The 26,633-nt window shown below is 47.7% G+C and overlaps 1 protein-coding gene across 1 annotated transcript in view; it reads left to right on the forward strand.

Annotated features, from left to right (window-relative positions):
• The first annotated feature begins 12,007 nt into the window (after positions 1-12,007).
• The window catches only part of kiaa2012 (KIAA2012 ortholog), a 48,663-nt gene continuing 34,037 nt past the window's right edge, over positions 12,008-26,633 (forward strand). The window contains exons 1-6 of the mRNA XM_082969220.1: positions 12,008-12,184; positions 12,609-12,749; positions 19,634-19,779; positions 20,664-20,745; positions 20,830-21,127; positions 22,129-22,300. Coding sequence (XP_082825346.1) covers positions 12,046-12,184; positions 12,609-12,749; positions 19,634-19,779; positions 20,664-20,745; positions 20,830-21,127; positions 22,129-22,300 — 978 coding nt within the window. The 5' untranslated portion in view covers positions 12,008-12,045. The remainder of the gene's footprint in view (positions 12,185-12,608; positions 12,750-19,633; positions 19,780-20,663; positions 20,746-20,829; positions 21,128-22,128; positions 22,301-26,633) is intronic.

Here is a 26,633-nt window from a genome sequence, read left to right on the forward strand (position 1 = left end):
CCAGGTGAGGAGAGTTCCTTACTGAGACCTAGACAACCAGGTGAGGGGAGGTCCTTACTGAGACCTAGACAACCAGGTGAGGAGAGTTCCTTACTGAGACCTAGACAACCAGGTGAGGAGAGTTCCTTACTGAGACCTAGACAACCAGGTGAGGGGAGTTCCTTACTGAGACCTAGACAACCAGGTGAGGAGAGGTCCTTACTGAGACCTAGACAACCAGGTGAGGGGAGACCTAGACAACCAGGTGAGGGGAGACCTGGACAACCAGGTGAGGGGAGTTCCTTACTGAGACCTAGACAACCAGGTGAGGGGAGTTCCTTACTGAGACCTGGACAACCAGGTGAGGGGAGTTCCTTACTGAGACCTAGACAACCAGGTGAGGGGAGTTCCTTACTGAGACCTGGACAACCAGGTGAGGGGAGGTCCTTACTGATTGGTGACCTTATTTCATCCATCAAGTCCAAGGGAGGAGGGAAAACCCGCAGACACTCGGGATGAGTTGGACACGTGCTCTAGACCTTTGAATGATGCATGCACTCAAACACTTGGCCTCTATTGGTTGACTTATACTGAACAAAACGCAACATGCAACAATTTCAAAGATTTTACTGAGTTACAGTTCATAGATTTAAATCAGTCTATTGAAATAAATTCATTATTCCCTAATCTATGGATTTCAAATGACTGGGCAAAGGTGCACCCACTGGGGAGCCGGGTCCACCCACTGGGGAGCCAGGCCCAGCCACTGGGGAGCCAGGCCCAGCCACTGGGGAGCCAGGCCCAGCCACTGGGGAGCCAGGTCCAGCCACTGGGGAGCCAGGCCCAGCCACTGAGGAGCCAGGCCCACCCACTGGGGAGCCAGGCCCAGCCACTGGGGAGCCAGGCCCAGCCACTGGGGAGCCAGGTCCAGCCACTGAGGAGCCAGGTCCACCCACTGGGGAGCCAGGCCCAGCCACTGGGGAGCCAGGTCCAGCCACTGGGGAGCCGGGCCCACCCACTGGGGAGCCAGGCCCACCCACTGGGGAGCCAGGCTCAGCTAATCATAGAGTTCTCACATTTCCTGTCCGTGTCATTTTGTTTTTCCCGAAGATTTACTTTGTTCTACTTTGTTTTATTTATTTTGTTCATAAGTGTTTGTGTCAACACCTGCTACCAACTAGCAAGCTGTAGCTAGCTAGCTAGCTAGGTTGCAATGGAGCTCGCTTCCCCTAGAATAGCTAACAAACCTTTCCAGTGCTGTAGACGCTGGAACAATATTTACAATCTGGAGTTCCAACGCGGCAATTGTTTGCTAGTGGAGATTCACAGGAATGAGGTGGCTATGCTTAGCAAGCAAATCTCAATTCTGTTCAAACTTAAGGGGCGAAAACACAAATTGGAATCTTCTCGTTCTTAACTCCTATGGCTGGACGCCGCTCGGGCCTGATGGATGTTTCCCTGCCTTGTCATCCGTTCATCTGTGAAGAACAGCAAGAAGAATGTTCCAATCGCCGCTGGTCCTGCTGCTAAGCGGACGGGAGTGACTACGAGAGGTTCGTAGCAGATTAACATAAGGAAGAATTTAGCTGCACTGGTGCCTGATCTACCTGTACCTTCATTACTGGGACTGCCTCTGTCTGCGATGGTGGTGCTGACTCCAACTATGCTGACTCCAGCAGTGGCTTCGTCATGGAGTTTGGCTCCTTTCCCTCTCTCTGGATCTGACGGGGCGCTGCCTGCTCTGGGAGGTCTGGACGTATCGCCAGATGCAGCGGGCGCATTCTTTCCTGCTTCTCGTGGGCCCGTGAAAGGTTCAACGAATTGTGTGAGGGGTAGAAATGGCCGGGATTTATCAATTCTCCGGCCATTGTATTGTTCAGTTCAACGGTGAGAAATGTCTCAGTCCCTGGAGCAAAAACGTTGTGCTATCCAGGAGCACGAGTAAAGGACATCCAATAAGATGCTCCCAAACATTTTAAAGCAGTATCCAAATCCATCGGATGTGGTGATCACAATATAGAAGCCATGGATAATATAGAGCTGGCTGGGTTTACCGTTCAGGACAGAGCAGCTACGTCTGGAAAGACGAGGGGCGGTGGTGTGTGTCTATTTGTCAATGACTGCTGGTGCGCGATGTCTAATATTAAGGAAGTCTTGAGGTATTGCTCTCTTGAGGTAGAATACCTGATGATAAGGAGTGTACCACCTCGGTCACTGGCTTCATCAACAAGTGCATCGACGACGTCGTCCCCACAATGACCGTACGTACATATCCTAACCAGAAGCCATGGATCACAGGCAACATCTGCACTGAGCTAAAGGCTAGAGCTGCCGCTATCATGGAGCGGGACACTAATCTAGACCTTTATAAAAAATCCCACAATGCCCTCAGACAAACGATCAAAAAGGCAAATAGTCAATACAGGACTAAGATTGAATCCTACTACACTAGCTGTGACGCTCGTCAGATGTGGCAGGGCTTGCAAACTATTACAGCCTACAAAGGGAAACCCAGCCGCGAGCTGCCCAGTGACGCGAGCCTACCAGACGAGCTAAATGCCTTTAATGCTGGCTTCGAGGCAAGAAACACTGAAGCATGCATGAGAGCCCCAGCTGTTCCGGATGACTGTGTGATCACGCTCTTGGTAACCGATGTGAGCAAGACCTTTAAACAGGTCTACATTCGCAAAGCCACGGGGCCAGTGTCTTCACTGACATTTTCAACCTCGCCGTGACCTCGTCTGTAATACCTGCATGTTTCTAATAGACCACCATAGTCCCTGTGGCCAGAAAAGCAAAGGTAACCTGCCTAAATGACTACACTCACGTCCGTAGCCATGAAGTGCTTTGAAAGGCTGGTCATGGCTCACATCAACAACATCATCCCAGAAACCCTAGACCCACTCCAATTCGCATACCACCTCAACAGATCCACAGACGATGCAATCTCTATTGCCACTCCACACTGCCCTTTCACACCTGGACAAAAGGAACACCTACGTGAGAATGCTATTCATTGACTACATCTCAGCGTTCAACACCATAGTGCCCTCAAAGCTCATCAATAAGCTAAGGACCCTGGGACTAAACACCTCCCTCTGCAACTGGATCCTGGACTTCCTGACGGACCGCCCCCAGGTGGTGAGGGTAGGTAACAACACATCCGCCACACTGATCCTCAACACGGGGGCCCCTCATGGGTGGGTGCTCAGCCCCCTCCTGTACTCCCTGTTCACCCACGACTGCATGACCAGGCACGACTCCAACACCATCATTAAGGTGCTGACGACACAACAGTGGTAGGCCTGATCACCGACAACGATGAGACAACCTATAGGGAGGAGGTCAGAGACCTGGCAGTGTGGTGCCAGGACAACTACCTCTCCCTCAATGGCAGCAAGACAAAGGAGATGATTGTGGACTACAGGAAAAGGAGGACCGAGCACGCCCCCATTCTCATCGAAGGGGCTGTAGTGGAGCAGGTTGAGAGCTTCAAGTTCCTTGGTGTCCACATTACCAACAAACTAACATGGTCCAAGTACACCAAGACAGTCGTGAAGAGGGCACGACAAAACCTTTTCTTTCTCAGGAGACTGAAAAAATTTTGGCATGGGTCCTGAGATCCTCAAAAAGTTCTACAGCTGGACCATCGAGAGTTTCCTGACCGGTTGCATCACCGCCTGGTATGGCAACTGCTCGGCATCTAACCGTAAGGTGCTACAGAGGGTAGTACGTACGGCCCAGTACATCACTGGGGCCAAGCTTCCTGCCATCCAGGACCTCTATACCAGGCGGTGTCAGAGGAAGGCCCTAAAAACTGTCAAGGACTTCAATCACCCAAGTCATAGACTGTTCTCTCTGCTACCGCACGACAAGCGGTACCGGAGCGGTAGAGAAATGAACATTAAATTCTCTGTCAACAGCTCTGTTGGACATGGTCTTTTACTGTCCCCAGCACAAGGTGCACCTGTGTAAAGGTCATGCTGTTTAATCAGCTTCTTGATATGCCACACACCTGTTAGATGTATTGATTATCTTGGCCACGGAGTAATGCTCACTAACAGGGATGTAAACAAATTTGTGCACAAACTTTGAGAGAAATAAGCTTTTTGTGTGTATGGAACATTTCTGGGATCTTTTATTTCAGCTCATGAAACATGGGATCAACACTTTACATGTTGCGTTTTATATTTTTGTTCAGCGTAGTTAGCTATAGCTTGGCTACTCATGATATTTTGCATGTTTGTATGACATATTGCTTTGAGATTTCTTTATGTTATGAAAAGCGCTATAGAAGTTTAATAAATTATAATGATTTAGTGTGAAAGACTGTGAGGATGTTGGAGGAGAGAGACCCTGGCCTCTACAGGGAGGAGAGAGACCCTGGCCTCTACAGGGAGGAGAGAGACCCTGGCCTCTACAGGGAAGAGAGATGCCCTGGCCTCTACAGGGAAGAGAGATGCCCTGGCCTCTACAGGGAGGAGAGAGACCCTGGCCTCTACAGGGAAGAGAGAGACCCTGGCCTCTACAGGGAAGAGAGAGACCCTGGCCTCTACAGGGAGGAGAGAGGCCCTGGCCTCTACAGGGAGGAGATGGGCCCTGGCCTCTACAGGGAAGAGAGAGACCCTGGCCTCTACAGGCAGGAGAGAGTCCCCGGCCTCTACAGGGAGGAGCGAGACCCTGGCCTCTACAGGGAGGAGAGAGACCCTGCCCTCTGAAGACGGCCTCAGTAGATTCCTCCTGGAGAAGCAGCCAGCGATCACACGTTAACTACTATGGTGGTTACCTGGGTGGGGCCCAGCAGGGACGGAGACGTGAGTTCACCTTCCTTCACATATTCACCTTCCTTCACATATTCACCTTCCTTCACATATTCACCTTCCTTCACATATTCACCTTCCTTCACATATTCACCTTCCTTCACATATTCACCTTCCTTCACATATTCACCTTCCTTCACATATTCACCTTCCTTCACCTTCCTTCACATATTCACCTTCCTTCACATATTCACCTTCCTTCACATATTCACCTTCCTTCACATATTCACCTTCCTTCACATAATCACCTTCCTTCACATATTCACCTTCCTTCACATATTCACCTTCCTTCACATATTCACCTTCCTTCACATATTCACCTTCCTTCACATAATCACCTTCCTTCACATATTCACCTTCCTTCACATATTCACCTTCCTTCACATATTCACCTTCCTTCACATATTCACCTTCCTCACCTTCCTTCACATATTCACCTTCCTTCACATATTCACCTTCCTTCACATATTCACCTTCCTTCACATATTCACATTCCTTCACATATACACCTTCCTTCACATATTCACCTTCCTTCACCTTCCTTCACATATTCACCTTCCTTCACATATTCACCTTCCTTCACATATACACCTTCCTTCACATATTCACCTTCCTTCACCTTCCTTCACATATTCACCTTCCTTCACATATTCACCTTCCTTCACATATTCACCTTCCTTCACATATTCACCTTCCTTCACCTTCCTTCACATATACACCTTCCTTCACATATTCACCTTCCTTCACATATACACCTTCCTTCACATATTCACCTTCCTTCACCTTCCTTCACATATTCACCTTCCTTCACATATTCACCTTCCTTCACATATTCACCTTCCTTCACATATTCACCTTCCTTCACATATTCACCTTCCTTCACATATACACCTTCCTTCACATATTCACCTTCCTTCACCTTCCTTCACATATTCACCTTCCTTCACATATTCACCTTCCTTCACATATTCACCTTCCTTCACATATTCACCTTCCTTCACATATTCACCTTCCCTTCACATATTCACCTTCCTTCACATATTCACCCTCCTTCACATATTCACCTTCCTTCACATATTCACCTCCTTCACATATTCACCTTCCTTCACATATTCACCTTCCTTCACATATTCACCTTCCTTCACATCATTCACCTTCCTTCACATATTCACCTTCCTTCACATATTCACCTTCCTTCACATATTCACCTCCTTCACATATTCACCTTCCTTCACATATTCACCTTCCTTCACCTTCCTTCATATTCACCCCTTCCTTCACCTTCCTTCACATATTCACCTTCCTTCACATATTCACCTTCCTTCACATATTCACCTTCCTTCACATATTCACCTTCCTTCACATATTCACCTTCCTTCACATATTCACCTTCCTTCACATATTCACCTTCCTTCACATATTCACCTTCCTTCACATATTCACCTTCCTTCACCTTCCTTCACATATTCACCTTCCTTCACATATTCACCTTCCTTCACATATTCACCTTCCTTCACATATTCACCTTCCTTCACATATTCACCTTCCTTCACATATTCACCTTCCTTCACATATTCATCTTCCTTCACATATTCACCTTCCTTCACATATACACCTTCCTTCACATATTCACCTTCCTTCACCTTCCTTCACATATTCACCTTCCTTCACATATTCACCTTCCTTCACCTTCCTTCACATATTAACCTTCCTTCACATATTCACCTTCCTTCACATATTCACCTTCCTTCACATATTCACCTTCCTTCACATATTCACCTTCCTTCACATATTCACCTTCCTTCACATATTCACCTTCCTTCACATATTCACCTTCCTTCACATATTCACTTTCCTTCACATATTCACCTTCCTTCACATATTCACCTTCCTTCACATATTCACCTTCCTTCACATCTACACCTTCCTTCACATATTCACCTTCCTTCACATATTCACCTTCCTTCACATATTCACCTTCCTTCACATATTCACCTTCCTTCACATATTCACCTTCCTTCACATATTCACCTTCCTTCACCTTCCTTCACATATTCACCTTCCTTCACATATTCACCTTCCTTCACCTTCCTTCACATATTAACCTTCCTTCACATATTCACCTTCCTTCACATATTCACCTTCCTTCACATATTCACCTTCCTTCACATATTCACCTTCCTTCACATATTCACCTTCCTTCACATATTCACCTTCCTTCACATATTCACCTTCCTTCACATATTCACTTTCCTTCACATTCTTCAGTTCAGTTGTGAAGAATGAAGAAGGATTGTGAGTTTGCATGTGTTTCACAGAGTCAAATATCTACTTTTTTTTGGGTTTCTTCGGTCAGTGAAACAAGGCAATGCAGACACGAAAAAGGACAACACATCCTCGGACCCCAGCCTTTCCAGATTTCATCTCCCTCCCCTTTTTTCTGGCTCAGTGGTCAGTCTGGACCAGGACAGGGACCAGGACAGTAGTGTGAGGGTAAGTAAGGCAATCTAATGACACCAGCTTTAAGCTTCATAGAATTACAACATAATAACTCTAAATCGTCGTATGGCAGAAACCAAGGAGTCCAGGTGGGACGTTCCTGCCACTCAGACATGAGGCGTATGTCAGCGCCGAGGATCCGGCCCAGACCCATCCAGAGAGGGCCCACCTGGAGAAGCCAGGGCCCAGGAAGCTGCTGCTCTCAGTGCTACTACCCCTTGGACATCCAGAAGGGGAGGAGGAGCAGACTCCACGTGGTATTTAAATAAGAAATGTTTAACCTTTTATTTAACGAGGCAAGTCAGTTAAGAACAAATCCTTATTTTTCAATGACGGCCTACCGGGGGAACAGTGGGTTAAACTGCCTTGTTCAGGGGGCAGAACGACAGATTTTTACCTTGTCAGCTCGGGGATTTGATCTTGCAACCTTTCGGGTTACAAGTCCAACGCTCTAACCTCTAGGCTACCCTGCCGCCCCATGAGCCCTTTATTTTCTCTGTGTATTTTAATATTTGACATGCTGACTAATACCTCCTTGGATATTCTTATTGATTTGTATTATTTAACCAGGTAAGTCATTAAAACACACATTTTCTTTTCCACTAACGATCTTCATCCTGTTGTCTTGTCGGGTCTCTTCTGTGTCTCTCAGTTGGTGTCCACTACAAGCCATCAGTGGAGGAGAGATGGGAGCCTAACTGTGGAGAGATGGGACACAAAAGAGAGAGCACTAGAAGATGGGAAGGAGAAGGACGAGGAGGAGGAGGAGGAGGAGGAGGAGGAGGAGGAGGAGGAGGAGGAGGACGAGGAGGAGGAGGAGGAGGAGGAGGAGGAGGAGAAGGACGAGGAGGAGGAGGAGGAGGAGGACGAGGAGGAGGAGGAGGAGGAGGAGGAGGACGAGGAGGAGGAGGAGGACGAGGAGGAGGACGAGGTCTCCCTGAGAAAGGCTCTAAGCAGACCGGGCCTGAGCAGAACGGTCTCTCCCTATTACAGCCTGGGGAAGGTATTCTGATCACTAATGTCGTGTCTTTGGCCATCATTAACTTGAAGACATGTTTATCAAAATAACTCCCTGTAATTATTATTACGCGATTAAACTGATTAATCGTTTAACTGTAATTAACTAGGAGATCGGGGCACCAAGGAAAATATTCAGATTACAAAGTTATAATTTCCCTAATATATCTTTCAGATATTATAATATCTGATCGATTTGTCTCCTCATTAATGATGTGTTATTTACCTCACGTTAGTCTCATTCCAAACGTCGTAAATTGTTGGTTATCTGCACGAACCCAGTCTTCACTATGAGTCATCCATACATCAATTGTCTTAAAATCATTTATTTACTAAACTAAATAATTCAACAGAAATCCATAATCAAACAGATATGGTTACAAGGAAATGATATAAGAATGCGCCCTAGTGGGCTAAACCGGCATGGCGGCTTGTTACACAAAAGGGGAGTGGGGGTCAGCTGAGAAGACACTACTCTCTCTCTCTCTCTCTCTCTCTCTCTCTCTCTCTCTCTCTCTCTCTCTCTCTCTCTCTCTCTCTCTCTCTCTTGGTTAGAATGGATCTTTCAAAGCGACAATCGTTCATGTCGTAATAGAATGGATGTTTCTGCCCCTCTAACCACTAGGCTACCTGCCCCTCTAACCACTAGGCTACCTGCCCCTCTAACCACTAGGCTACCTGCCCCTCTAACCACTAGGCTACCTGCCTCCCCTCTAACCACTAGGCTACCTGCCCCTCTAACCACTAGGCTACCTGCCTCCTCTAACCACTAGGCTACCTGCCTCCTCTCTAACCACTAGGCTACCTGCCTCCTCTCTAACCACTAGGCTACCTGCCTCCTCTAACCACTAGGCTACCTGCCTCCTCTAACCACTAGGCTACCTGCCCCTCTAACCACTAGACTCTCTGCCCCTCTAACCACTAGGCTACCTGCCCCCTCTAACCACTAGGCTACCTGCCTCCTCTAACCACTAGGCTACCTACCTCCTCTAACCACTAGGCTACCTGCCTCCTCTAACCACTAGGCTACCTGCCCCTCTAACCACTAGGCTACCTGCCCCTCTAACCACTAGGCTACCTGCCTCCTCTAACCACTAGGCTACCTGCCTCCTCTAACCACTAGGCTACCTGCCTCCTCTAACCACTAGGCTACCTGCCCCTCTAACCACTAGGCTACCTGCCCCTCTAACCACTAGGCTACCTGCCTCCTCTAACCACTAGGCTACCTGCCTCCTCTTACCACTAGGCTACCTGCCTCCTCTAACCACTAGGCTACCTGCCTCCTCTAACCACTAGGCTACCTGCCCCTCTAACCACTAGACTCTCTGCCCCTCTAACCACTAGGCTACCTGCCCCCTCTAACCACTAGGCTACCTGCCTCCTCTAACCACTAGGCTACCTACCTCCTCTAACCACTAGGCTACCTGCCTCCTCTAACCACTAGGCTACCTGCCCCTCTAACCACTAGGCTACCTGCCCCTCTAACCACTAGGCTACCTGCCTCCTCTAACCACTAGGCTACCTGCCTCCTCTAACCACTAGGCTACCTGCCTCCTCTAACCACTAGGCTACCTGCCCCTCTAACCACTAGGCTACCTGCCCCTCTAACCACTAGGCTACCTGCCTCCTCTAACCACTAGGCTACCTGCCTCCTCTTACCACTAGGCTACCTGCCTCCTCTAACCACTAGGCTACCTGCCTCCTCTAACCACTAGGCTACCTGCCTCCTCTAACCACTAGGCTACCTGCCTCTCTAACCACTAGGCTACCTGCCTCCTCTAACTACTAGGCTACCTGCCTCTCTGACCACTAGGCTACCTGCCCCTCTAACCACTAGGCTACCTGCCCCTCTAACCACAAGGCTACCTGCCTCCTCTAACCACTAGGCTACCTGCCTCTCTAACCATTTGGCTACATGCCTCCTCTAACCACTAGGCTACCTGCCTCCTCTAACCACTAGGCTACCTGCCTCCTCTAACCACTAGGCTACCTGCCTCCTCTAACCACTAGGCTACCTGCCTCCTCTAACCACTAGGCTACCTGTCCCTCTAACCACTAGGCTACCTGCCTCCTCTAACCACTAGGCTACCTGCCTCCTCTAACCACTAGGCTACCTGCCTCCTCTAACCACTAGGCTACCTGCCTCCTCTAACCACTAGGCTACCTGCCTCCTCTAACCACTAGGCTACCTGCCTCCTCTAACCACTAGGCTACCTGCCTCCTCTAACCACTAGGCGACCTGCCTCTCTAACCACTAGGCTACCTGCCTCTTTAACCACTAGGCTACCTGCCTCTCTAACCACTAGGCTACCTGCCTCTCTAACCACTAGGCTACCTGCCTCTCTAACCACTAGGCTACCTGCCCCTCTAACCACTAGGCTACCTGCCTCTCTAACCACTAGGCTACATGCCCCTCTAACAACTAGGCTACCTGCCTCCTCTAACCACTAGGCTACCTGCCCCTCTAACCACTAGGCTACCTGCCTCTCTAACCACTAGGCTACCTGCCTCTCTAACCACTAGGCTACCTGCCTCCTCTAACCACTAGGCTACCTGCCCCTCTAACCACTAGGCTACCTGTCCCTCTAACCACTAGGCTACCTGCCCCTCTAACCACTAGGCTACCTGCCTCTCTAACCACTAGGCTACCTGCCTCTCTAACCACTAGGCTACCCGCCTCTCTAACCACTAGGCTACCCGCCTCTCTAACCACTAGGCTACCCGCCCCTCTAACCACTAGGCTACCTGCCTCTCTAAACACTAGGCTACCTGCCTCTCTAACCACTAGGCTACCCGCCTCTCTAACCACTAGGCTACCTGCCTCTCTAACCACTAGGCTACCTGCCCCTCTAACCAGTAGGCTACCTGCCTCTCTAACCACTAGACTACCTGCCCCTCTAACCACTAGGCTACCTGCCCCTCTAACCACTAGGCTACCTGCCTCCTCTAACCACTAGGCTACCTGCCTCTCTAACCACTAGGCTACCTGCCTCCTTCTGTGGTACCAGCTACGTAGTATAGGGCTCTGTTCTGTGGTACCAGCTACGTAATATAGGGCTCTGTGGTACCAGCTACGTAGTATAGGGCTCTGTTCTGTGGTACCAGCTACGTAGTATAGGGCTCTGTTCTGTGCTACCAGCTACGTAGTATAGGGCTCTGTGGTACCAGCTACGTAGTATAGGGCTCTGTGGTACCAGCTACGTAGTATAGGGCTCTGTTCTGTGGTACCAGCTACGTAGTATAGGGCTCTGTGGTACCAGCTACGTACTATAGGGCTCTGTGGTACCAGCTATGTAGTATAGAGCTTTCTGGTACCAGCTACGTACTATAGGGCTCTGTGGTACCAGCTACGTAGTATAGGGCTCTGTTCTGTGGTACCAGCTACGTAGTATAGGGCTCTGTTCTGTGGTACCAGCTACGTACTATAGGGCTCTGTTCTGTGGTACCAGCTATGTAGTATAGAGCTTTCTGGTACCAGCTACGTACTATAGGGCTCTGTGGTACCAGCTACGTAGTATAGGGCTCTGTTCTGTGGTACCAGCTACGTAGTATAGGGCTCTGTGGTACCAGCTACGTAGTATAGGGCTCTGTGGTACCAGCTACGTAGTATAGGGCTCTGCTCTGTTGCTCGATACCAAGTATTCATCTTTCTTTCAGTATTCTAATATTTTCCATTCCTCCTCCAGAGGCTGCTGTCCCCCTGGCTGTTTTTGCCCCCCTGGCTGCCCCCATGGCTGGTCGGCTGAGAGGCCCAGGCAAACAGAGCTCCATGGCCATCTACAAAGACAGATCTGATGTCCATATCCCCGGGGACCCCTCTGATCCTGGGAGAGCCATGGTCAGAGGCAGCCTGCCCCTGGAGCTCAGAGGTAAGCGGCCCACATCATAGGACTCTGTGTTCAGTAGATGTCTGGTATGTTGATAAGACCGTTCTAGATGCTCAGATAGGTAAACCAACGTTTTAATGTGTTCCAAATGGCAGACTATTCCCTATATAGTGCACTACTTTAAACCAGGGCCCTATGGCACCCTATTCCCTATATAGTCCACTACTTTTGACCAGGGCCCATTGGCACCCTATTCCCTGATAGTGCAGTACTTTTTGACCAGGGCCCATTGGCACCCTATTCCATTCATAGTACACTACTTTTGACCAGGGCCCTATGGCACCCTATTCCCTGTATAGTGCAGTACTTTTGACCAGGGCCCATTGGCACCCTATTCTGGTCCAAATTACTGCACAATATAGTGAATAGGGTGCCATTTCAGACGCAGCCTCTGTGTGTTTTTCAGAGTTGCAGCAGCAGACAGGCAGATCCCTGGGCACCTTGATCTTGGGTCCTGATGGTGAGGTTATACAGATGTCCCCTTGGGACCCTAATAATATGTCTGCCACTGAGGACCAGCCTGAAGACCAGGTCACAAGAGACCATGGTATGTATGTGGGTTTATTAACTATTTCATGGACACTGGGGTCATCAGGTCAATGACAGAGAGAACCCTAACCCTAACCCCTAACCCTAACTCCTAACCCTAACCCTGGGTCCTACTGATTCAAACAGAGCCTACAGCCACAGGTCAGTACCTAACCCTAACCCTAACCCCTAACCCTAACCCCTAACCCCTAACCCCTAACCCTAACCCCTAACCCTAACCCTAACCTTAACCCTAACCTTAACCCTAACCCCTAACCCTAACCCTAACCTTAACCCTAACCCCTAACCCTAACCCCTAACCCTAACCTTAACCCTAACCCCTATCCCTGAAAAAAATATCCCTGAAGGAGCTGCAAAGCTCCACAGCGGAGATTGGAGTATCTGTCCATAGCACCACTAAGCTGTACACTCCACAGAGCTGGGCTTTATGGAAGAGTGGCCAGAAAAAAAAATCTTAAAGAAAAAAAATAAGCAAACACGTTTGGTGTTCGCCAAAAGGCATGTGGGAAACTCCCCAAAGATATGGAAGAACGTACTCTGGTCAGATGAGACAAAAATGTAGCTTTTTGGCCATCAAGGAAAACGCTATGTCTGGCGCAAACCCAACACCTCTCATCACCCCGAGAACACCATCCCCGCAGTGAAGCATGGTGGTGGCAGCATCATGCTGTGGGGATGTTTTTCCCACCGGCAGGGACTGGGAGACTAGTCAGAATTCAAGGAATGATGGATGGTGCTAAATACAGGGAAATTATTGAGGGAAACCTGTTTCAGTCTTCCAGAGATTTGAGACTGGGACGGAGGTTCGCCTTCCAGCAGGACAATGACACTAAGCATACTGCTAAAGCAACACTCGAGTGGTTTAAGGGGAAACATTTAAATGTCTTGGAATGGCCTAGTCGAAGCCCAGACCTCAATCCAATTGAGAATCTGTGGTATGACTTAAAGATTGCTGTACACCAGCAGGAACCCATCCAACTTGAAGGAGCTGGAGCAGTTTTGCCTTGAAGAATGGGCAAAAATCCCAGTGGCTAGATGTGCCAAGTTTATAGAGACATACCCCAAGAGACGTGCAGCTGTAATTTCTGCAAAAGGTGGCTCTACAAAGTATTGGCTTTGGAGGGGGTGAATAATTATGCACGCTCACGTTTTCAGTTTATATCAAATGATACAAACCCACAAAAAAATACATTTTAATTCCGGGTTGTAAGGCTACAAAATAGGAAAAATGTGAAGGTGGGGGGGGGGGGTGAATACTTTCGCAAGCCACTGTATATATCTTGTAAAACTACATGGTGGATTTTTTTGAATCTGAATTTCTCATTTTATTATTTAAAAGCGTAACATGAATTGCATCATTCTAGTCTGTCCCGAACATGATATGGTTAGTGAAGACCTTTTACCACTCTCTGGAAGTCACCCTCTGAGTTTTATCAGCAACACTTGACAACGGAGGGTCCCTTCGAGCAAGTTGGTGGTTTGGGATACATCCAGTGGAGGCTGGTGAGGGGAGGACGGCTCATAATAATGGGACACATGGAAAACCAAGTCGTTGACGTGTTTGATGCCGTTCCATTGACTCCATTCCAGCCATTACTATGAGCCGTCCTCCCCTCACCAGCCTCCACTGGATACACACCTTGTGATACCTGTTAACCTTCCTATTGAGCGACAGATCACAATACAGACGGGTTCTCCCATTGGTGGGATTTCTCGCTGCCAGTGGTTCTCTATCCCGATTGGACAGTTTGATTCCTCCTGTCTAAGCGTTGTCTTCCAAGTTAAACTGACCTAGAATGGCTCTGCCCTTAGTGTAGTGGGTTACCTTCCCTTAGTGTAGTGGGTTACCTGCCCTTAGTGTAGTGGGTTACCTGCCCTTAGTGTAGTGGGTTACCTGCCCTTAGTGTAGTGGGTTACCTGTCCTTAGTGTAGTGGGTTACCTGCCCTTAGTGTAGTGGGTTACCTGCCCTTAGTGTAGTGGGTTACCTGCCCTTAGTATAGTGGGTTGAATGACTCTGCCCTTAGTGTAGTGGGTTACCTGTCCTTAGTGTAGTGGGTTACCTGCCCTTAGTGTAGTGGGTTACCTGTCCTTAGTGTAGTGGGTTACCTGTCCTTAGTGTAGTGGGTTACCTGTCCTTAGTGTAGTGGGTTACCTGCCCTTAGTGTAGTGGGTTACCTGCCCTTAGTGTAGTGGGTTACCTGCCCTTAGTGTAGTGGGTTACGTGCTCTTAGTGTAGTGGGTTACCTGCCCTTAGTGTAGTGGGTTAAATGACTCTGCCCTTAGTGTAGTGGGTTACCTGCCGTTAGTGTAGTGGGTTACCTGCCCTTAGTGTAGTGGGTTACCTGCCCTTAGTGTAGTGGGTTACCTTCCCTTAGTGTAGTGGGTTACCTGTCCTTAGTGTAGTGGGTTACCTGCCCTTAGTGTAGTGGGTTACCTGTCCTTAGTGTAGTGGGTTACCTGCCCTTAGTGTAGTGGGTTACCTGCCCTTAGTGTAGTGGGTTGAATGGCTCTGTCCTTAGTGTAGTGGGTTACCTGCCCTTATTGTAGTGGGTTACCTGCCCTTAGTGTAGTGGGTTACCTGCCCTTAGTGTAGTGGGTTACCTGCCCTTAGTGTAGTGGGTTACCTGCCCTTAGTGTAGTGGGTTACCTGCCCTTAGTGTAGTGGGTTACCTGCCCTTAGTGTAGTGGGTTGAATGGCTCTGTCCTTAGTGTAGTGGGTTACCTGCCCTTATTGTAGTGGGTTACCTGCCCTTAGTGTAGTGGGTTAAATGGCTCTGCCCTTAGTGTAGTGGGTTACCTGCCCTTAGTGTAGTGGGTTACCTGTCCTTAGTGTAGTGGGTTACCTGCCCTTAGTGTAGTGGGTTACCTGCCCTTAGTATAGTGGGTTGAATGACTCTGTCCTTAGTGTAGTGGGTTACCTGCCCTTAGTGTAGTGGGTTACCTGTCCTTAGTGTAGTGGGTTACCTGCCCTTAGTGTAGTGGGTTACCTGCCCTTAGTGTAGTGGGTTACCAGCCCTTAGTGTAGTGGGTTACCTGCCCTTATTGTAGTGGGTTACCTGTCCTTAGTGTAGTGGGTTACCTGCCCTTAGTGTAGTGGGTTACCTGCCCTTAGTGTAGTGGGTTACCTGCCCTTAGTGTAGTGGGTTGAAGGACTCTGCCCTTAGTGTAGTGGGTTACCTGCCCTTAGTGTAGTGGGTTAAATGACTCTGCCCTTAGTGTAGTGGGTTGATGGTTTGACTGTCTAGGTGTTGTTGTGGTGTGTTGTTGGGTCTGCTCTGTGGGTCAAGGGTCAAGGGTTAGGAATCGGTCAGGCTCACAGGGAGGTCAAGGAGGTGAGTGAGCCAAAGTGTCATGGATCTCTCTCTCCCCCAATCACGATACGGTTTAGGAGAAGCTGATGGTTTTAGAGTTTGTGGCCGGTGCTGACAGGACTAAACCCCTTCGGTGCCTGGTACGCTACCTAGAACCTAGGAATCTACCTAGAACCTAGGAGTCTACCTAGAACCTAGGAATCTACCTAGAACCTAGGAGTCTACCTAGAACCTAGGAATCTACCTAGAACCTAGGAGTCTACCCAGAACCTAGGAGTCTACCTAGAAACTAGGAGTCTACCTAGAACCTAGGAGTCTACCTAGGAGTCTACCTAGGAGTCTACCTAGAAACTAGGAGTCTACCTAGAACCTAGGAGTCTACCTAGGAGTCTACCTAGAACCTAGGAGTCTACCTAGAACCTAGGAGTCTACCTAGAACCTAGGAGTCTACCTAGGAGTCTACCTAGAACCTAGGAGTCTACCTAGAACCTAGGAATCTACCTATAACCTAGGAGTCTACCTAGGAGTCTACCTAGAACCTAGGAGTCTACCTAGAACCTAGGAGTCTACCTAGAACCTAGGAGTCTACCTAGGAGTCTACCTAGAACCTAGGAGTCTACCTAGAACCTAGGAGTCTACCTAGAACCTATGAGTCTACCCAGAACCTAGGAGTCTACCTAGAACCTAGGAGTATACCTAGAACCTAGGAGTCTACCTAGGAGTCTACCTAGAACCTAGGAGTCTACCTAGAAGTCTACCCAGAACCTAGGAGTATACCTAGAACCTAGGAGTCTACCTAGGAGTCTACCCAGGACCTAGGAGTATACCTAGAACCTAGGAGTCTACCTAGAACCTAGGAGTCTACCTAGAACCTAGGAGTCTACCTAGAACCTAGGAGTCTACCTAGAAGTCTACCCAGAACCTAGGAGTATACCTAGAACCTAGGAGTCTACCTAGAACCTATGAGTCTACCTAGGAGTCTACCTAGAACCTAGGAGTCTACCTAGAACCTAGGAGTCTACCTAGAACCTAGGAGTCTACCTAGGAGTCTACCTAGAACCTAGGAGTCTACCTTAACCTAGGAGCACCTAGGAGTCTACCTAGAACCTAGGAGTCTACCTAGAACCTAGTAGTCTACCCAGAACCTAGGAGTCTACCTAGAACCTAGGAGTCTACCTAGGAGTCTACCTAGGAGTCTACCTAGAACCTAGGAGTCTACCTAGAACCTAGGAGTCTACCTAGAACCTAGGAGTCTACCTAGGAGTCTACCTAGAACCTAGGAGTCTACCTAGAACCTAGGAGTCTACCTAGAACCTAGGAATCTACCTAGAACCTAGGAGTCTACCTAGAACCTAGGAGTCTACCTAGAACCTAGGAGTCTACCTAGAAGTCTACCCAGAACCTAGGAGTATACCTAGAACCTAGGAGTCTACCTAGAACCTATGAGTCTACCTAGAACCTAGGAGGAGTCTACCTAGAACCTAGGAGTCTACCCAGAACCTAGGAGTCTACCTAGAACCTAGGAATCTACCTAGAACCTAGGAGTCTACCTAGGAGTCTACCTAGAACCTAGGAGTCTACCTAGGAGTCTACCTAGAAACTAGGAGTCTACCCAGAACCTAGGAGTCTACCTAGAACCTAGGAATCTACCTAGAACCTAGGAGTCTACCTAGAAACTAGGAGTCTACCCAGAACCTAGGAGTCTACCTAGAACCTAGGAGTCTACCCAGAACCTAGGAGTCTACCCAGAACCTAGGAGTCTACCTAGAACCTAGGAATCTACCTAGAACCTAGGAGTCTACCTAGAACCTAGGAGTCTACCTAGAACCTAGGAGTCTACCCAGAACCTAGTAGTCTACATAGAACCTATGAGTCTACCTAGAACCTAGGAGTCTACCTAGAACCTAGGAGTCTACCTAGAACCTAGGAGTCTACCTAGGAGTCTACCTAGAACCTAGGAGTCTACCTAGAACCTAGGAGTCTACCTAGGAGTCTACCTAGAACCTAGGAGTCTACCTAGAACCTAGGAATCTACCTATAACCTAGGAGTCTACCTAGGAGTCTACCTAGAACCTAGGAGTCTACCTAGAACCTAGGAGTCTACCTAGAACCTAGGAGTCTACCTAGGAGTCTACCTAGAACCTAGGAGTCTACCTAGAACCTAGGAGTCTACCTAGAACCTATGAGTCTACCTAGGAGTCTACCTAGAACCTAGGAGTCTACCTAGGAGTCTACCTAGAACCTAGGAGTCTACCTAGAACCTAGGAGTCTACCTAGGAGTCTACCTAGAACCTAGGAGTCTACCTAGAACCTAGGAATCTACCTATAACCTAGGAGTCTACCTAGGAGTCTACCTAGAACCTAGGAGTCTACCTAGAACCTAGGAGTCTACCTAGAACCTAGGAGTCTACCTAGGAGTCTACCTAGAACCTAGGAGTCTACCTAGAACCTAGGAGTCTACCTAGAACCTATGAGTCTACCCAGAACCTAGGAGTCTACCTAGAACCTAGGAGTATACCTAGAACCTAGGAGTCTACCTAGGAGTCTACCTAGAACCTAGGAGTCTACCTAGAACCTAGGAGTCTACCTAGAACCTAGAAGTCTACCCAGAACCTAGGAGTATACCTAGAACCTAGGAGTCTACCTAGGAGTCTACCCAGGACCTAGGAGTATACCTAGAACCTAGGAGTCTACCTAGAACCTAGGAGTCTACCTAGAACCTAGGAGTCTACCTAGAACCTAGGAGTCTACCTAGAAGTCTACCCAGAACCTAGGAGTATACCTAGAACCTATGAGTCTACCTAGAACCTATGAGTCTACCTAGAACCTAGGAGTCTACCTAGAACCTAGGAGTCTACCTAGAACCTATGAGTCTACCTAGGAGTCTACCTAGAACCTAGGAGTCTACCTAGAACCTAGGAGTCTACCTAGAACCTAGGAGTCTACCTAGGAGTCTACCTAGAACCTAGGAGTCTACCTAGAACCTAGGAGTCTACCTATAACCTAGGAGTCTACCTAGGAGTCTACCTAGAACCTAGGAGTCTACCTAGAACCTAGTAGTCTACCCAGAACCTAGGAGTCTACCTAGAACCTAGGAGTCTACCTAGGAGTCTACCTAGGAGTCTACCTAGAACCTAGGAGTCTACCTAGAACCTAGGAGTCTACCTAGAACCTAGGAGTCTACCTAGAAGTCTACCCAGAACCTAGGAGTATACCTAGAACCTAGGAGTCTACCTAGAACCTATGAGTCTACATAGAACCTATGAGTCTACCTAGAACCTGTTGAGACATACTCGAGAGGAAACACGACATGGAAATGTCTCAGAGAGCCATGTGATTGGAAGTTCTTTATGGACCAGATTTAAAAACGGAGTTTACAGTATTCTCTATCTACATGGAAATGCTGGTCACAGTTTTGAATCGGGAATACCCAGCCATCGTCATGTCTCAAAACGCAGGTGATGGCTGGGTATGTAGTGGCTGTTTTGATTCGGTTTCATTACGTACCCGCAGCTTATATAAAAGTGGATCAGTTATATATCTGATCGCCTTTTTTCATTCTTGTTCCAGGGGAAGCCAGTAATCCTGAAAGACCCCAAACCAACATGGACGAATGTGAATTAGTCCAAGAGGTGGGATCTGATGGACAAACGGTCGTGTCTGGTGAACAGAGACAGGAACCTGAATCTCCCAGGAACAGAACTACACGGAAACAGGTGAGCAGCATTACATTTACTATACTACACTTAGTCTGATCTACTACACTTAGTCTGATCTACTACACTTAGTCTGATCTACTACACTTAGTCGGATCAACTACACTTAGTCTGATCTAATGCATTTAGTCTGATCTAATGCACTTAGTCTGGTCTAGTCTGGTCTAGTCTGATCTAATGCACTTAGTCTGATCTACTGCATTTAGTCTGATCTACTGCATTTAGTCTGATCTACTGCATTTAGTCTGATCTACTGCACTTAGTCTGATCTACTGCATTTAGTCTGATCTACTGCACTTAGTCTGATCTACTGCATTTAGTCTGATCTAATGCACTTAGTCTGGTCTAGTCTGATCTACTGCACTTAGTCTGGTCTAGTCTGATCTACTGCACTTAGTCTGGTCTAGTCTGATCTACTGCATTTAGTCTGATCTACTGCATTTAGTCTGATCTACTGCATTTAGTCTGATCTACTGCACTTAGTCTGATCTACTGCATTTAGTCTGATCTACTGCATTTAGTCTGATCTACTGCACTTAGTCTGATCTACTGCATTTAGTCTGATCTACTGCTGAGTCTGACTACTGCACTTAGTCTGATCTAGCTGCATCTAGTCTGATCTAATGCACTTAGTCTGGTCTAGTCTGATCTAACGCACTTAGTCTGGTCTAGTCTGCACTCTAGTCTGCACTTAGTCTGGTCTAACTGCACTTAGTCTGGTCTAATGCACTTAGTCTGATTTAGTCTGATCTAGTCTGATCCAGTCTGATCTAGTCTGATCTAGTCTGACCTAGTCTGATCTAGTCTGATCTAGTCTGATCCAGTCTGATCTACCGCCTGTTGTAGTCTCGTCTAACGCTGTAGTGTGTCTCTCCCCTGGCCAGCTGCACCCAGACGCTCAGAGACCCGGAGGACGACATAAAGACATGATGGCTGCTCTGAGCTACAACCTCCGCAGCAGGACAGGTAAAAACAAAACAAAAACCGGGGCGGCTGTTGGGCCAGTATCCGGATCTGCAAGGACCTGAACTATACACCCTCTGCTTGTAGCACCAGTGGAGATTCCAAGACAGGAGGAAGGGAAGGCGACACGGGAAGGAAAGGAGGTGAGGAGGGAGGAAGCTGAGGAGAAGTCTACGACAAGGAAGAGGAGGCAGGATCTGGATCAGACAGGTCCACAGACGAGTGGGGTATCCTCCTTACCTACCACAGAAGAAGAAGAAGAAGAGACCCAAAACATCAACCCCCACAAACCTTCACAGCCAATCCCCACAGGTCTCTCTACAGAACGGGCCCTCTCTCAGAAGAAAAATCCCAATCGCTCAGAGGGACCACTTACACCCAGTGGGTGAGTGAAAAAGACTGTATCCCACATGGCTTCCTACACCCTACATAGTGTACTGCTAGTGACCAGGACTCATAGGACCCATTTGGGACTCAGACAGACCTTAATCGAGTCCTGTCCCTACTATCTCAGATCTACTATCTGGGCTGCAGGTTGAAAGGGTCCTGAGTAGCAGGTATAGGTCAAAGGTCACAGTGTACAGGGTTCTTCTAGTCCTCATTCATATCCTGTCTAATTGCTTTTTTGCATTCCTTCCCTGTTATATCTCAGCTTTTCATCAGTCTCCCTCCCTCACCCCCCCCTCCCACCCCCCCCCCCGTCCCCCGCTCCTCCCTCCCCAGCCCCCTCTCTCCCCCCCGCTCCCCCCCTGTCCACCCGCTCTCTCCCTCCCTCAGCCCCCCCTCCCTCCCTCGCTCCCTCCCCGTCCCCCGCTCTCTCCCTCCCTCAGCCTCCTCCCTCCCCCCTCGCCCCTCCCCGCCACCCCATCTCTCCCTCTCTCTCCCTCCCTCAGCCTCCCTCCCCTGTCCACCCCATCTCTCTCCCTCCCTCAGTCTCTCCTTCTCTCCCTCCCTCAGCCTCCCTCCCCTGTCCACCCCATCTCTCTCCCTCCCTCAGTCTCTCCTTCTCTCTCCCTCCCTCAGCCTCCCTCCCCTGTCCACCCCATCTCTCCTTCTCTCTCCCTCCCTCAGCCTCCCTCCCCTGTTCACCCCATCTCTCTCCCTCCCTCAGTCTCTCCATCTCTCCCTCCCTCAGCCTCCCTCCCTGTCTCTCCTTCTCTCTCCCTCCCTCAGCCTCCCTCCCTGTCTCTCCTGCTCTCTCCCTCCCTCAGCCTCCCTCCCTGTCTCTCCTTCTCTCTCCCTCCCTCAGCCTCCCTCCCCTGTCCACCCCATCTCTCTCCCTCCCTCTGTCATCTCCCTCATCCTCCCGTCTCTTCAGTTCCTGCCTCTAATATCTCCGTCTTTATCGATCGTTACCTTTAAATCCTGCCTCTTCTCTCTTTTTAGCAGGAAAAGAGGCCATTCTAAGAAAACAAACGTGACAGTAGATGAACAGAATCCACAGCAGGTGGAGGGACAGACACAGGAAACAGGTGAACAAACCATCAGAGAGAAGAAGAAGAAGGACACATTGAATAAAGAGGTGGAATCACAGGACTCTCCCACTCTACAGAAAATGGTACGTTATGGTGTTCAAATCTAATTTTGACCATGTTCTGTTATAATCTCCACCCGGCACAGCCAGAAGAGGACTGGCCACCCCTCATTAGCCTGGTTCCTCTCTAGGTTTCTTCCTAGGTTCTTGCCTTTCTAGGGAGTTTTTCCTAGCCACCCCTCATAGCCTGGTTCCTCTCTAGGTTTTGGCCTTTCTAGGGAGTTTTTCCTAGCCACCCCTCATAGCCTGGTTCCTCTCTAGGTTTTGGCCTTTCTAGGGAGTTTTTCCTAGGGAGTTTTTCCTAGCCACCGTGCTTCTACACCTGCATTGCTTGCTGTTTGGGGGGTTTTAGGCTGGGTTTCTGTACAGCACTTTGAGAATATCAGCTGATGTACGAAGGGCTATATAAATACATTTGATTTGATTTTATCGGTCACATACACGTAAATAAGAATTTGTTCTTAACTGACTTGCCTAGTTAAATAAAGGTATAATAAATAAATAAATAAATACACATGGTTAGCAGATGTTAATGAGAGTGTAGCGAAATGCTTGTGTTTCTAGCTCCGACCATGCAGTAATATCTAACAATTTCACAACAAATACCTAATACACACAGATCTAAGTAAAGAAATGAAATAAGAATATTTACATATAAATATATGGATGAGCAAAGCGGCATAGGCTAAGATGCAGTAGATGGTATAAAATACAGCATATACATATGAGATGAGTAATACAGTAGAATAGAGTACAGTATATACATATGAGATGAGTAATACAGTAGAATAGAATACAGTAGATACATATGAGATGAGTAATACAGTAGAATAGAATACAGTATATACATATGAGATGAGTAATACAGTAGAATAGAATACAGTAGATACATATGAGATGAGTAATACAGTAGAATAGAGTACAGTATATACATATGAGATGAGTAATACAGTAGAATAGAGTACAGTATATACATATGAGATGAGTAATACAGTAGAATAGAATACAGTATATACATATGAGATGAGTAATACATAGACTAAGATACAGTAGACTAGAATACAGTATATATATATGAGATGAGTAATACAAGATATGTAAACATTATTAAAGTGACTAGTGATCCATTTATTAAAGTGGCCAATGATTCCGAGTCTGTATGTTGGCAGCAGCCTCTCTGTGCTAGTGATGGCTGTTTTAACAGTCTGATGGCCTGGAGATAGAAGCTGTTTTTCAGTTTCTCTGTCCCAGCTTTGATGCACCTGTACTGACCTCACCTTCTGGATGATAGCGGGGTGAACAGGCAGCGGCTCGGGTGGTTGTTGTCCTTGATGATCTTTTTGGCCTTCCTGTGACATCGGGTGGTGTAGGTGTCCTGGGGGGCAGGTAGTTTGCCCCCGGTGATGCGTTGTGTAGACCTCACTACCCTCTGGAGAGCACTGCGGTTGTGGGTGGAGCAGCTGCCGTACCAGGCGGTGATACAGCCTGACAGGATGCTCTCGATTGTGCATCTGTAGAAGTTTGTGAGTGTTTTTGGTGACAAGTCGAATTTCTTCAGCCTCCTGAGGTTGTAGAGGTGCTGCTGCGCCTTCTTCACCACGCTGTCTGTGTGGGTGGTCCATTTCAGTTTGTCAGTGACATGTACGCCGAGGAACTTAAAGCTTTCCACCTTCTCCACTGCTGTCCCGTCGATGTGGATAGGGGGGTGCTCCCTCTGCTGTTTCCTGAAGTCCACGATCATCTCCTTTGTTTTGTTGACGTTGAGTGAGAGGTTATTTTCCTGACACCACACTCCGGGCCCCTCACCTCCTCCCTGTAGGCCGTCTCTCCACCAGGGCCCCTCACCTCCTCCCTGTAGGCCGTCTGGTCCCTGTTGGTAATCAAGCCTACCACTGTAGTGTCGTCTGCAAACTTGATGACTGAGTTGGAGGCGTGCATGGCCACGCAGTCATGGGTGAACAGGGAGTACAGGAGAGGGCTGAGAACGCACCCTTGTGGGAACCCAGTGTTGTCCCAAGTGACACCCTATTCCCTACATAGTGCACTCCTATTGACCAGAGCCCTATGGGCCCTAGTGCACTATATAGGCAATAGGGTACCACTTGGGACTCTGTCCTTAATGTATCCAACACATAATACTGTAGTTGAATAAACCCCCTGGTCTGTATCCATCACATAATACTGTAGTTGAATAAACCCCCTGGTCTGTATCCAACACATAATACTGTAGTTTAATAACCCCCCCTGGTCTGTATCCAACACATAATACTGTAGTTTAATACCCCCCCTGGTCTGTATCCAACACATAATACTGTAGTTTAATACCCCCCCTGGTCTGTATCCAACACATAATACTGTAGTTTAATAACCCCCCCTGGTCTGTATCCAACACATAATACTGTAGTTTAATAACCCCCCCTGGTCTGTATCCAACACATAATACTGTAGTTTAATAACCCCCCCTGGTCTGTATCCAACACATAATACTGTAGTTTAATAAACCCCCCTGGTCTGTATCCATCACATAATACTGTAGTTTAATAACCCCCCCTGGTCTGTATCCAACACATAATACTGTAGTTTAATAACCCCCCCTGGTCTGTATCCAACACATAATACTGTAGTTTAATACCCCCCCTGGTCTGTATCCAACACATAATACTGTAGTTTAATAACCCCCCCTGGTCTGTATCCAACACATAATACTGTAGTTTAATACCCCCCCTGGTCTGTATCCAACACATAATACTGTAGTTTAATAACCCCCCCTGGTCTGTATCCAACACATAATACTGTAGTTTAATAACCCCCCCTGGTCTGTATCCAACACATAATACTGTAGTTTAATAACCCCCCCTGGTCTGTATCCAACACATAATACTGTAGTTTAATAACCCCCCCTGGTCTGTATCCAACACATAATACTGTAGTTTAATAACCCCCCCTGGTCTGTATCCAACACATAATACTGTAGTTTAATAACCCCCCCTGGTCTGTATCCAACACATAATACTGTAGTTTAATAACCCCCCCTGGTCTGTATCCATCACATAATACTGTAGTTTAATAACCCCCCCTGGTCTGTATCCAACACATAATACTGTAGTTTAATAACCCCCCCTGGTCTGTATCCATCACATAATACTGTAGTTTAATAACCCCCCCTGGTCTGTATCCAACACATAATACTGTAGTTTAATAAACCCCCCCTGGTCTGTATCCAACACATAATACTGTAGTTTAATAACCCCCCCTGGTCTGTATCCAACACATAATACTGTAGTTTAATAACCCCCCCTGGTCTGTATCCAACACATAATACTGTAGTTTAATAACCCCCCCTGGTCTGTATCCAACACATAATACTGTAGTTTAATAACCCCCCCTGGTCTGTATCCAACACATAATACTGTAGTTTAATAACCCCCCCTGGTCTGTATCCAACACATAATACTGTAGTTTAATAACCCCCCCTGGTCTGTATCCAACACATAATACTGTAGTTTAATAACCCCCCCTGGTCTGTATCCAACACATAATACTGTAGTTTAATAACCCCCCCTGGTCTGTATCCAACACATAATACTGTAGTTTAATAACCCCCCCTGGTCTGTATCCAACACATAATACTGTAGTTTAATAACCCCCCCTGGTCTGTATCCATCACATAATACTGTAGTTTAATAACCCCCCCTGGTCTGTATCCAACACATAATACTGTAGTTTAATAACCCCCCCTGGTCTGTATCCAACACATAATACTGTAGTTTAATAAACCCCCCCTGGTCTGTATCCAACACATAATACTGTAGTTTAATAACCCCCCCTGGTCTGTATCCAACACATAATACTGTAGTTTAATAACCCCCCCTGGTCTGTATCCAACACATAATACTGTAGTTTAATAACCCCCCCTGGTCTGTATCCAACACATAATACTGTAGTTTAATAAACCCCCCTGGTCTGTATCCAACACATAATACTGTAGTTTAATACCCCCCCTGGTCTGTATCCAACACATAATACTGTAGTTTAATAAACCCCCCCTGGTCTGTATCCAACACATAATACTGTAGTTTAATAACCCCCCCTGGTCTGTATCCAACACATAATACTGTAGTTTAATAACCCCCCTGGTCTGTATCCAACACATAATACTGTAGTTTAATAAACCCCCCTGGTCTGTATCCAACACATAATACTGTAGTTTAATAACCCCCCCTGGTCTGTATCCAACACATAATACTGTAGTTTAATAAACCCCCCCTGGTCTGTATCCAACACATAATACTGTAGTTTAATAACCCCCCCTGGTCTGTATCCAACACATAATACTGTAGTTTAATAACCCCCCCTG

Source organism: Salmo salar, chromosome 25 (genome assembly GCF_965601325.2).
Source record: "Salmo salar chromosome 25, fSalSal1, whole genome shotgun sequence".
Taxonomy (NCBI): domain Eukaryota; kingdom Metazoa; phylum Chordata; class Actinopteri; order Salmoniformes; family Salmonidae; genus Salmo; species Salmo salar.